Here is a 14001-nt window from a genome sequence, read left to right as displayed (position 1 = left end):
GAAGTAGAGGAATAATGACCCAAGTAGCGGAAAAAAATCTTTAAGATCCCGGGTAGGAAATTTAAGACAAAATGGCCTATCAACCGCTTGCCGGCTTCTTCTCTGGCAAAGACATCAATAGATTTGCATAATGTTGCAATGGTTGGTGGCCTGCACTGTCTGGTTTGTTATTTTATCAGCTGATGATTTTTCTTTCCTGATAAAGAAGAACTGTATGGTAAATGGGTTAAAAATCTAAAAGTCAATAGATATTTTTCTGTTAACAAAAGAACATTCCTTCTCCTACGGAACTCCATGCACGTCACACAACCATCTGGAGGGGCTGGGCTTCTACTGTCACATCACTTTTAGGTGGAGCTCTCATTTGTATGAGAATTATTAATATCAGTGCCTCAGAGTCCACTGATCCTTTGTTGTCTGAGAAATACTTAACTTGCAGCCCTGCGGGAACATTTTATGGGACCACCAATATAGTTTCACCATTTCATTTCCCCAATATGGCTGCATAGCAGCCCTCCTGGTCAGTCCATTTTGTGTCACCAACAGGGGGAGGGATCTACGGACCAAGATTGCCACTCCTCTTGTTGTGTTTCGATTTAGATGTCTGTATATAGGTTTTCCTAAATCATGTCCTTATATAGGCACAATTCGTATTGCCCTTATTTAGGCATAGAATCCCAGTCCCTATTTAAGCATTAGCCATGCTATCCAAATACAGGCATGGTCACCTACATCCGTCCATCCCAACGAGTTCTTAGAAACCAGACCCTTAAGCCTTTGGGACTTTCCCTAGCTAGGATTATTGATTTCTCCAAGAACTCATCTATTATGCATTAACTACTATTCCTTAGGGTTCATTCACTACGTCTTCCTCTGCCTGACTTTACGTCAATGCTAACATTCCTAAGCACTTTCCAGGTATAAATATACCTTCCCTTACCATGGCAAACCACGGCTCGGCTGCACAGCTCGATACGGGTCGCCACAGCAAGTTCGGAAGAATTTGAGTCCCCGCCTGACGCACTGACCAGACGCTGTCATCCCTGCTCGCAGAGAATCCAGCTTCCAGTGTTCTGACTCCCTTTGCGGGGTGTTAGAGTTTGAGACCCGGAAAGAGATTCCCACCTCTCTCATTCGAAGGTATGGAGTGGACTAGAACCTAGAGGGAATCTTGGCATATGCAAAACTATAGCATACCATACTATAGAATACAGCCCCTACTTCTTACCTTGTACTACAGTTAGGTTAGGTATACTGGGGTAGAACTATTTTCAAGCATCATATGGAGTATCCACTTTTTAGTCTATGTTATTTATGTATGTGTATATGAATAGATGTCATATCTAGAAGACAATGCTGTTGCAGTATTATTTCTTTTTACTGCTTACGCTGTACGTATTATATCTCGCATACTGTCTTGCGATTGTAACAGCTCATATCTCTTACACGAGAAACAAGACTGTTCAATAAATCCTTTTTATTGAAACGCCCGTCTATCTATTTATGTGTAACTCTAAAGAAACTAAGCATGCACGATTGACTGAGTGAAACTGTTATCTGTTGTTTCCACGATTCTGAGACATGTTCCGATTCTAAGGGTAACAAAGTGGTCATGTTTATACGGTTGCCAGAAACTACTCCCTTCTTGTTTATTGAAGGAGTTTCTAGTGGCCTCTGAGTTAGCTGGCACACAAAGTAATTAAGTTTAATGTACTCGATAGAGGCATACTGACCTCAGTCCTATGCCACAACTGTAGTGTATATTATTCCAATGCGCAGAGCCTATAAGGGAAATAGGAACTACACTACACTCTAGAGTCAGACGTAAACCCAAATGGGCCAACGTTTTTACCTTGACCCAAAACAGCGCAATTGTTACCCTTCCACTGCGTTTCCTGTAGGAGCAGTAAGTCTGGGTTGTGCCTAATAACGAATCCTTGAACCATTCCCCTTTTCATCTGTCGCCCAGTCCATTAACATTCCAGGATTAAAGTGTTAAGCTAAGGGGCATCAGTCCTTGTAATTGCATCTCTGTCCTAATAGTTGTGTTCACCATCCCATTTACGCTGTTCTGATTGTACCCTTTCTGTTCAATCGATCTCCTCCCAGATACCGCTGTGAACTGCTATCCCTCCCTACTGCCTCATGCAATGGGTTTCAAACTACCCACCCCCAATGATTGAGGTGTCCGTCACCTCCTCCCCATGAACTTCTAGTCAACTAATAATAACAACTTGGGGAAAACTGTTCCCTTTTCATGGGTGTGTGTGGGATCGGTGTGCCTCTAGTGAAAGACTCCTCCCCGCTCCAGCCATACCCTTGTTTCAGTGTCTATAGTTCAAGAATTAAGTCTTATATGACCCCAATGGAGCTGCAGTACAAGCCTCGTCTCTGTGCACCATCACTGGTGACCTTTGTGTCCAGAGGTTGGTGGTGGGCAGATCAAGGGGATTCCTTTCCAGACTACCCCACTCCACTCCACTCCACCCAGGCCTCAACCACTGGTCCTCCTGCCAGTCGCGCATCTGATTCAGAACAGTGAAGAACCAGTATTCGCCTTCTGCCAGAACCTTCAATTTTGACGAGAAAAGCATCATATATTGTAGGTTTCTTTTTCCGTAGTTCCACTTTGGCCCTATAAAATGTTCTGCGTTGGGCTTACACCTAGGTAAAGTCTGGGAAGATCATGATTGTTAGACCTGTCAGCCCTTTGGGTGGTCCCTCCTCCTCATCATTATTTATTTTGTCCCACTTTTGCCTCAAACCCTGTTATAATTTTTCCTTTTTGGGAACGACCAGAATTTTTAGTGTTGATGCAGGGTCAGGGAGCCATTTTCCCTACCCCTGGAACTTCTGTCTGAGGGCCTGAGACACAAAATGGTGGCCACCCATTGTCACCTGTGACATCACCAGAACTCACTGGAGATTTCTAGAACCTTCTGTAACATTCTAGAACCCTGTGACAGTGGGAGGCAGTTTAGAATGTTGGGAGGCCATCTCAGAGTGGCAGTTGGCATCTGACTGGAGAAGAGAGAGGACAGAGTTAGAAGGAGGTCGGAGTAAGAAACCAGTGCTTGGAGTGGGGTCCAGAAACCCACCCTTGATGCTAGTCCCTACTGACCAAGCCCAGCCTAGAGCCCTGTGTGGGACCAAGTCCAGAAGAACCATCTTAAGGAACTGAACATTTGAAACAGGCCTTAAAGAAGAAGAACAGCAAGTTCCTGACCTGTTCAGCAGTGTCCTCCTGGAGTCCTGACGTCGAGAAGCCTGGAGACCTGGGGCCTGAGGTAGAGAAGCGGCGCTGACAGAAAGCAGACGTCGTACCCGGAGCCGCCAGAGGTCGAGTGAGGGCGCCGACGGAGGTCGTGGAGAGGCACCGGAGGTCGAGTGAGGAATCACCCGAGGTCGAGTGAGGGCGCCAACGGAGGTCGTGGAGAGGTGCCGGAGGTCGAGTCGGGAGTCACCTGAGGTCGAGGTGAGGCGTCGACGGGGGAGTGAAGTCCGCCCACCGGAGTCGCCGGAGACTGAGGTGAAGCGCGCCGGAGGTCGGGAGTGGAGATCGCACTCCGGAGTCGCCGGAGACTGAGGTGAAGCGCGCCGGAGGTCGGGAGTGGAGATCGCACTCCGGAGACACCAGGAAGTGGGGAGTCAGAGTCCCTGCGACGCCGGAAGGTGACATCGAGTTGAGACCGCCCAGCGACATCGAGCCGAGGCCGCCCAGCGACATCGAGTCGAGACCGCCCAAAGACATCGAGTCGAGACCGCCCAACGACATCGAGTCGAGGCCGCCCAGCGACATCGATCCGGAGCGCCTCACGGCGTCGACGCGGTGCCGAGCGGAGCCGATCAGCTTGAAAAGGACAGTAAGTGGTAGAGGGGGCGTCTGAGGCCCCGTGGAGCCCTAAAAGACCATTCTAGGGGCTAAAGGGGTGTTAGAACCAGCCTGGGAGTGCCAGGGGTGAACTGAGACTGGTACAGTGACCTCCATAAAGGGTTGTGTGGTTTGGAGGGCCAGATCTTTAGGTTACTCTTGTTCTGCCTCAGCTTAGGCCCCCGCCTTGATCAATCTAGGTGGGACACCCCCATGCCATCCAAGTGTCCTTAAGTTGTGTATGGGCAAAGTAAGACCAAGTGACCTCATGAAAATGATTTGAACTGTAACTGTCATTGATTGTTTTACCTTATTTATTGGAGGTGCTTTATTTATTGTCATCCACTAATTTATCCTGCACTATATTTATTGTCTGACTGTATTTATTTGCAGTCTGTATTTATTGCACAACTATTTATTCTTTGCTTAATGAGGACCTGAAACTATTTATTGAAATTCCAAAGTAGCATTGTTTATTTGACCTGCTCTTTTATAGGAAAATCCTATTGTATTGTATTTATGTTATGAAACCTGCAACTAAGACAAAATAAGATAAAGACATATATATTTTCATCTTGTCTTTCATAATTTTTACGGTGTAGTGTCGTTTTTGGAACGGATGAACGCATGGTTATTGTGAGGGTGTGACGTACGCTTAACACGGTGCCTGATCCCCAACCGCTCGAGCCAAGCTACCACTGTGCTGGGAACCTGGTGACTGCTAACCCGGTTGCCCGGTTTCCAACAATGATGGTGTGGTTTTCAACCATAAGTGGTGCCTGGAGCCTCGCTGCTTTTAACACCACATCTAGGTCTCTATAGTTCACAAGTATAGCAATTAATAGCAGAGGCCACGCTGCAAGATTAGGTGGCCCTCCCCACCACAACATGGGCCGAGATGTGTTGCAACTTAAGGATAGATTTCAGCAATGTTTCTGCGTATTCTTCTGCATTTGTGTCTTACAGTACACTTTTTCTTGTAGTCCCACCAGTCGCACGTTATTTCTTCTAGATCACCCTGCAGCATCTGCAGCTCGTGCATGTAGACGACCAGTAGCCTACTTAAGCTGGGGGACTTCTGTTTCCATTGCTTAATGACTCCGCTGTGTTCCCAGATCGTGGCCTCACTGTCCCCACCTGCGCCAAGGTCTTTTGCAGATCTGTTCGGATAATGGTAATATCCAATGCAACAGTATCCATTTTATGGTCCAGTGCTGTTTTCATTTCTTTTACTGCTTGCAGAAGGTCTCTCATGGAAGGCTCAGGGGCACACCCTAGTGCCAATTGTAGCACGTCCTCCTGCTCTTGTTCAGTGCCCTGCATCTGCGAGGAATGCATATTTCTCAAGCTTATGCGATGGTAGCACCTTTTGGCCCTGAGGGTTCCCACACCCCATCAGTAGTCTAAAAGTGAGTGCCAATCAGTTGACAGGGCTCCAAACTTCTCCCCTCCACTGGCTTGCACACTAGACGCGTGCCTGCCCAACGCAAGCCATAGGTATCTTAATAACCACAGACCTTAGTGCTTAGTTCAGGGTGTACGCCTCCTCTCCAGGTATTCTGTGGACCTCTGTCGAGCATTGTTCCATCAGTCATGGGTTCGTTGTCGTAGTGCCAGTGCTAAGGATGGCCGTGCCTGGGCTCCCCAATCGTACTTGGGTGTTGTGCTCACTGCAGAAAGAGCCTACCCAAGAATCACGACAATGGGCACTGACTGGAATCTGCAGGAGTTGTGCTGTCGGGGTTGCACCTGGGGGAGACATCTCTCACGGGCGCATTTGCTGTTCGTGGCTAGCCCCAAACCCTTCCTGGCTGGTGGTGGGGCACCACTGACGCCGTACAGGATTGTTTCTGCAGGGCTCTGATCGCCTTGGGGCCCGCGCAAACAAACTCTAACACCACCAGTCCTTGCAGCGTGCGGCGGTCCCACCTCTTTTCTCTCTGTAGACCTCCTGCACCACCGCCTCAGTCGACTGCCTTCACAAGCACCCACTAGGTGGGTGCACTGGCAGAGTTGCCACTCAGCTTCTCGGCCCGGAACTCAGGCAGCCGCATTCCTCGGCTCACACAGGCGAGCAATGGTCCCTGCGACCACTCCCAGGCAAGTAATGGTGCTCCGGCTCGTCCTCTCGTCCCCATGGGCCTGGGAGCAGATCAGACACACCAGAAGCCTCCCGATCACAGGATCAGTGCAGTATTTTGAGCAGTTTTCACCATCCTAAGTAGAAGCTTCTCCCTTGTGCGCTATTTTGCTTTGGCACCTCGCCACACCCCTCTTTGGGGACAAAATCTGTTGCATGCTGCCAGGTAACAATGCAGGAGGATCCAAGGAACACCGAAATCTATACACCATGTGTAGTACCAAGGAAAGGGAGAAATATAAAAGTTTATTTTTTTAAAACATACCAAGGAAAGTTACTGTGAACAGCTAGGAACTAGATCTAAACCACAAAGAAATCTATAAAAATAACTGTAGATCACAAGTCACTTCAGCATTCAAAAGAAAAGACAAACTTTTCAGTTTAGTAAGCCTTAACAATAATCAGGGGTGTATCTTATTTGAGATAACTTTTTAGACGTTGAATCTTACATCTTTGCAGTCTTCTTTGGTACAACTAGTCTTCATGCGAGTATCAAACCATCGGACAGTGCCATCTTCCCCACATGAAAGAAAGGTATTGGGGTCATTCGGAACTGTCATAATCTGAGGACAAAGCAATGTGTCTTTAATTCATTATTTGGGGAAAAGGTTCAAAGGAAAAGTTAGTTAACATAGATATCACTGAACCTAAGTACATGTTTATGAGGCTTGTTATGTAACTTAGCTGCCACATTTATTACACTGAATATAATCATTGACATTTGTACTGAAACACTGAGATGTGCTACCAGAAAATGCTGCTCTTTCAAATGCCCAAATAATAAAATAAATGTTCTGTATTCTTTAAGTATCCCGCAAAGGTATGCACAAATTGTCAGAATGTTTGTCTCAATCAACAGTTGTGCAAATAAATTCTTTTAGTTTTTTTGTTTTTATTTAAACACCTAGCTTATTTTTAAATGTACGCTCATTTACAATACAAACCATAAAAACAAACAAATATGAATAGCACTAATAATAAAAACAAATATCAATCACATTCAAGCGCTAACACTTACACTGGTCTCTTCTAAAACAACAAAGTCACATTAATATAATTACTTAAACTTATCCCCAAAAAATTTTTTTAAGGAAGTATTAGCTTCATGAATGGTGTCCAAATTTACTAGCATTCCATAAGTTCCTATATTGCCAATATCAGTTCAAGCCCACGTACTGGTGTTAAAAGCAAGTATTATGTCATTTTCAGACATGGGCGTTGAAACACAATGTGAATAATGGTTTTGCACAGTGTCGTTATATCCCTCCATGATTTGGAAGGCCAAACCATGGAACAATTACATCATACATGGATATCAAGGCATATATATGTCTTCCTGTCTAACAGGATTTCCACACTTGAAGAGCTATCCTCATGTGCTAACAAACATATACATAAACTACAACTACTATTCTCATGTATAACCATCATGTTGCTATCTTGAGTGCATTCTGCAATGCTTCATATATTCACTTTTTTTATTCAACTTGGAGGCTCCGTAAAAGAATTTATGACAAAATGGCCTACCAAACTCAGATTACAAGGGCTGAGGCATTGTGGAGCACAGCCCTGAGAACAGCGCTGAAGTCAATCTCTCTGGTGCCCTAGACATAGAAGCAGATGCCAGGAGCGAGCTAGTGGAAGCACAGAGTGAGGCTGTGTTGGACCTGGAGCCGCTGTGTCAAAATGGTCTAGTCCATCTTAGGGAGCCGGAAGGGACAGAGAGAGGGGTAGCCTTGAAAATATCCTGCATGACCTACCAAAAGCATCCACTTGAGATGGATTAGTAGATGGAGAAGGAAATTCTGATTGAAGCTTTTTAAGAACCTGAATTGGCTCCAAGGAAAAAGGTGGAGTGAGGAAATGGTGCTGCCTACTTTCCATATATCCATGTTAGCAGTACTGTTTCTTCAACAACAAATAAGAGAACTTGTGTTTTTTATGATTTTTCTTGTGTTGTTAATGGAAGGACCCTTTAGTATCCTTGTAGGAACACTACCTGTTAAGAGACTTAACCGAAGGAGGGACGATGGACTGTTTGGAGATTTTTTCTTTAAGGGCCTGAGCAACGGAAAACTTAACTTACTGCTTCTTGATGGAATTCAGTCCCATGAAGGCACATGATTCGTACATCAACAGATTGTGGTCAGGTGGTAGGTACCGCAAGCAGATGTCAAAGGGATCGAACAAGGATAGGTACTTGCGACAGCCTTGTCAGGGCCAGAACACCGAGGTCTAAGGAGGTAACATTTTTGCAACTCTGCTGAATAAGTGTTGAAAAGCACAGAACTCTGGACCAGCATCAGTAAGGCATGGAAAAAGAAACAGACACCAACTTCCCAAGTGGTGCGATGTATAGGCCAGTGTCATGAATGTATAGGTGGGCAGAGCTAGAACTCGATTAGCATATTGCCATCCAGCAATGTCAGAGCGCTACTGCTAAAAAAAAAAAATTACAAAAAGTTTCCAGAGCCATTCTGGCACATGGGGATATTTATTTATGTGAGGAGTATACGGGAAGAAGTATGCATCATAACTGCATAATATTAAATTGTGTATTGTCAAGCCAGTAACAATTTTGAAGTTATACACAGAGCCCCCGTAATACTTCCTCCCTAGTCAAATGCCTGAATCCACAGTCCACCAATGCGAGTGGTGAAGAAGTAAATCAAAGGTGTGCAGTTTATAACATATACCCGATTTTCATTGCCTGCATTTCAGTCGTCCTCATTGCTTCTCTCTCACATTCCTCTCATCCGCCCCATACAATATAGCACCTGTGAACTCATACCATCCTATAACTTGTCTTGTGCCCACCCACAGGAATACAAATCATCCTGCAACTCTCGTCCAACCATCTTTGTGGCTTAACACTAAGCCACACAACAACCAATCGTTAAAAATGCTGGTCTACTCCCTGCAGTGGTTAAAAGCTATCAGAGCCAATACAGATGAATAGCATAGTGGCTTAGTCTGGCTGATTTGCTTTCCTGTGTGCACCGGATGCTCTTTACTCTCATTGCAGAAAAGTGGGGGGCAACATGAGGATACACAAAAGTGCATCAGCCAAAGTGAGCCATTTCTGTTCAGGAGTCAGGGTTTTTTTTGTATCCACGCAGTTCTCTTCTCAATGAAAGGCTAATGTTGCTGTGCAGGTACATCTTGGTCGATCACTTTTGCGTCCCAGAAACTAGGAGCATGTGGGCAAGACATATATGCTATAGGAGATGCAGGAAACAATCAAGAGGAAATGGGTTGAATGCTTGCAAAGAGTCTAACCGCTAGTAACCGCCTGGGGTAGCATTCCAACCCCTCTTTTTTTTGCCCACTAAGCCACCCCAGATTACATCCAGACATATTCAAATTAGCCTGAGGATGGGGTTGTAAGCTCTGCCGAACCAGGTTTTCTCATCCATGAATAACTCAAGCAGTGTCTCAAAAAAAAAAAGGGAAAACAAAACTGGAAAGGATATTCAAAATGCTTTGTGTTGCATGGATATCATCGTAGTGGTAGTTTATAACTTAATGAAAATGGTCCTATATGTTACTCTTAAAGGCCTATCGAGTACACAGCCATCAGCCAAAGCTTCAAGCAAAAAGAAAAAGATTTTCGCTGCTTCTCATCAGTCCTAATTACTGACTGGATACCACAATTTGTCTCACATTTCATGCATTACCTTTGTGTCCCACTGTGGATCAACGTAAGCTATCATTGAGCTGCCATCCTCAGACCAAAGGGGAGAACAATAGGACCAAACAGGTCCTGGAGTAATTCCCTACTCAGCTATCTCCTACAGTAATTGAATAATTGGGTCTCTGTTGCTACGGATGGCAGAATTTGTCTGCACCAATCCCACTTATGAGGATGCAAACAAAGAATTCAGAGAAGCCATAAAAGCCTACAAACAATAAGCAGATGTCCATCAGCGTCAGGCTCCGGAATACAAACAAAAACACAAGTTGTGATTGCCCACTAAGAACCTACAGTTCAAGGGACACTGGAAACTGCACCCGAGGTACTTTGGGCCAAGATGGATTGAAAACAATACATCACTAAGGCAGTTAAATTGACACTGTTCAGCAATCTCCAAGCCCACCCAGTGTTTCACAAGCCATTCTAAAAACGTATTAAGTTATACCAATCCCACACCAACGGTGGTTGGCCATCCACAGTTTGGAATCAGGGAAGTCCTGGAGTCTTATGCACTTATTGTACTGCAAAGCGTGTGAACTTGAGGACAGAACCAGAGAGACTGCCACCTATTTCCATGTCCTTCATTTGATTTGACAGTCCCACCCACTCCCCCTTGCATTGTTTCTTCAAATTTCTTCTGTCCTCCCAGGACTGGGGTAACTTGCGCTCCCTCATCTCCAAGCCCTTGGCACCTTGCCCTACAGACCCACAAGCCACAACCTCAGGCAGTCTCACACAAATCTGCCTCCTCATAATATGCATCTGGAAGGCTCCTGGAGGTCCATCATAAACGACAGCACATAACTTAAGAACATTCCTGTGAGTCCAGCAGGTCTAATGGAAAGCAGGCAACTATGCAACTATGTCGAGATAAAGCCACTTCAAAAGGAAGGCCTGCCCTTTTGGCCACATTTGCTTTTGTCATCACAGAGAGTGAGGCAACAACCCCAGCAGTGTTCATCCCTCTAGTTGCCTTTCCAGTGCATTGAAACAAGTACTTGGACTTCTGTGAACACCAAGTACCTTAAAGTCATCATAGAAATAGCTCTGTGTCGAAAATGTAAATACTTAAGGATAATCAAGGACAGCTCGGGAGGGTTGTCCATATGGGTTGGCTCCCATTTGGGGATTAAGGCGAAGGATATCACAACAGATTCCCGGGATGTACAACTTGTATTATTGGACGTAGTGAATGGCCCAAGTATTGCCTTGATAAATGTCTATTCAAGACCTATTAAGAAGGGCCTTGAATCAAAGGCTATCATTGTAGTGTCTAAACTCTTACAGTCACTTGACCCCACTACTGTGTTAATCCTGGGTGGGGACTTTAACTGCCACTTTGAGCCTCTCTTGGACTCAAATACGGGAGATTGTGATGAAGTAGATGCACTATGGAACATTCCTGAGCCACTGGCTCCTTTGGCCAAGGCATGGACCCCCCTTGTCTTGCAATTGCAGTCACTCTCCTTAGCCGCATCATTGCGAGCATGCAATGGTAGGGTGATGCCAGACAGACCTGGTAAAGTAACGTTTAATAGAGCAAATCATACCTCAATAATTGACTACATTTTTATTGAAGCCAGACATTGGGATAGGCTCCATGAATTTGTTGTCATTGAGAGGTCCGATAGTGACCACAACGCTCTAGTCTTGACCCTTAAACCGGGGAGTTTTGGACTTAAAAATCCTGCCCCGGGTGATAATTTGGTGATTGATCCATTGACAATCACAAATTGCAGAAGGAGAGTAAAGTGGCCAGAACTCCAAATGTCCATTAGTAAGCTGGCGGAACTGTACGGACTAATAATTCCATTCATAGAAGAGATGGGGAGAGTTGGGCCTCTGGGTAGCCCCACTGATATTCATAGCAAACTGATTGTCGCACTAAAGGACACCTTGTACCCAGTAAAAAGGGTTAAACAGTCCCGGGCCTTAACAGCTAGGTGGTATAATAAAACCTGCCGTACAGCCAAAAAGGACTTGCTGATTGCAATAAAAACCAAGGACAGGGAAGTTATTAGTGCAAATCGTTCCCTGTACAAAAAGGCAATCAGCGATGCTAAGAAGGAAGGGGAGGCTGTACTGTGGGAAGAGCTGGGCCATGCGCTCAGCTGTAAGGACGTAAAATCCTTTTGGACTATTGTTGCAACTGGAGTTAGTGGGCATTCTCAAGCCCCTGTCCCTAATATTGCTGCCTCTATTTGGGAATGTCATTTTAGTGATCTCTATGGTGCGAGTGACCTTGATAGTCTGTCTGTTGATACCCCAGACTTCCTACCAGCCCCAGAGTGCTATGCCCCATCTGAACTTTTCACTTTGGTTGAGGTGGAAACATCAATCGAAAAAATGCCCCCAAATAAGGTTCCAGGCTTGGATAAACTACCAGGGGACCTTTTTAGGGCTCAACCAAAGATATGGGCACCCTATTTGGCCGTCCTGTTTAATCGCATTTTACAGGGGGGTAAAGTACCTTATACCTGGCTCGGGGCAGAAATAGTACCCGTTTTCAAAAAGGGCTTTCCATTAACCCCCTCCAATTATAGGCCTATTAGCCTTATTGATACCTCACAAAAATTAATGGGGAGGGTTCTTTTGGACAGGGTCCTGGGATGGATCGAGGAGAATGGGATACTTTCCACATTTCAGGGAGGCTTTAGGGCTGGTACTTCTACTCTAGATCAGATTTTTCGCCTGCAGGTCTTGTACTGGAAAACAGCCTTGGTCGAGGGTGGCAGCCTCTACCTAGTGTTTGTGGACCTGCGGGCAGCATTCGATCTAGTTCCTCGAGCCAAATTGTGGCAAGTACTGGCCGAACTGGGCCTTCCGCCTTACTTATTGGCCGTCCTAATTAGGCTCCACGATAATAATTTTGCCCAAGTAAGGTGTGGAAAGCATGGCGAGCTTACTGATCGCTTTCCCGTCCAAAAAGGCGTTCGCCAAGGGTGTGTCCTGGCCCCGACACTATTCAGCCTTTATATTAATGGTCTTATTGACCATCTGAATCGTGTGGTAGATAATGACGCCCCTAAATTGGTATCAGGTCGAGTGCCCGCATTGATGTTTGCAGACGATACTCTGTTATTGTCCAAAACGTCTTCAGGCATACAAAATACACTGAATGGTTTTGTGAGTTAAGGGGACTTGAAATAAATCTGGGGAAAACAAAGTACATGATTTTTAACCCCCCTAAGCGGGTGCGTCCAAATCCAGCTTTATTTGATACTCCACTTGAAAGGGTTAAAACTTTCGTTTATTTGGGCGTTACCTTAATGGAGAACTTTAGCTGGAACTCCCAGATTGCTAAGTCAACGCTCAAACTCACCCAATTGGCTGGGGGTTTAAATAAAGTATTTAAAAAAAATCAACTTTTAAACCTGTCTCACCTGCCCTTGAAATTTACTGTCGACAGGCAAGAGTGGCCGCAATTTATGGGGCTGAACTCTGGGGGCACAAGCAGACAATGTCTCTCCTTAAGGCTGAGCAGTCTTTTCTAAGATCACTTTTAGGGCTTCCTTCTAGCACTCCGTTGATCCCCCTTAGGCTTGATCTTGGGTTAGTCCCAATAGAGGAGATCATCAGTGCGAGACCAATTCTGTATTGGAAGAGGCTATGGTCAGTGCCTGAACTGACCTCGTATAGATCAGAATTTGCAGAGATTTGGCCTGCTCTCAAATATAAAAAGATCCCTTGGCTTAAACATATTAATGAAGGTTGCATCCAATTAGGACTCCCGGAATTGTGGGCAAATCCGGAGGCAAGTTGCCCTGGGATATCTGGGAAAAAGCTTTCTTCCCTGATATCCACGAAAAACTTTTCTTCCTTCTCGAGCTCATCAGCTTTGGGTAGGTTGTCCTTAGATTTCCTCATGGTTAAGCAGGATCCCATTCTAGAGGAATTCATGGATCAAATAGAACCCCCACTTGCTCGAAAATTGTACATTCAGTTAAGATTTGGTACCCTACCGGTTAGGTCCTTTTCGTCTATGTGGCAGACTCAAAACCAGGAAAGTTGTCCTGCTTGTAATTATAAAACAGAGTCTGTCGCACATGTATTATTTTTTTGTCCGGCTTATCATACAATCAGGAAATGTTGGCTGATTCCTATTTGCAGGAATCTGGGATTTCGCCATTTTAAGCAGGCTTGCAGGTCATTAACCTATGATACTCATCCTAATATTGTCTTTGCCGTATCCCGCTTTTTGTACAGTATGTGGCGTAGGAGACAAACTTTTTTAACTTAAATATTCCTATATTGATAACTTGAAGTTTAATTCTTTTTTAATACTTTTTAACTTTA

At 45.1% G+C, this 14001-nt stretch overlaps 1 protein-coding gene across 4 annotated transcripts in view; it reads right to left on the bottom strand.

The window, feature by feature from the left end:
- The window catches only part of DCAF6 (DDB1 and CUL4 associated factor 6), a 525140-nt gene that overhangs the window by 366704 nt on the left and 144435 nt on the right, over window positions 1-14001 (bottom strand). For all 4 annotated transcript variants that reach the window (XM_085622996.1, XM_085622997.1, XM_085622998.1 and 1 more), the window contains exon 5: window positions 6461-6574. In XM_085622996.1, the coding sequence (XP_085479122.1) occupies window positions 6461-6574 (114 nt within the window). The remainder of the gene's footprint in view (window positions 1-6460; window positions 6575-14001) is intronic.

This window comes from Triturus cristatus, chromosome 8, assembly GCF_964204655.1.
Source record: "Triturus cristatus chromosome 8, aTriCri1.1, whole genome shotgun sequence".
Lineage (NCBI taxonomy): Eukaryota > Metazoa > Chordata > Amphibia > Caudata > Salamandridae > Triturus > Triturus cristatus.
The sequence above is the reverse complement of the archived record's forward strand: the minus strand, read 5'-3'. Positions and strand labels throughout refer to the sequence as shown.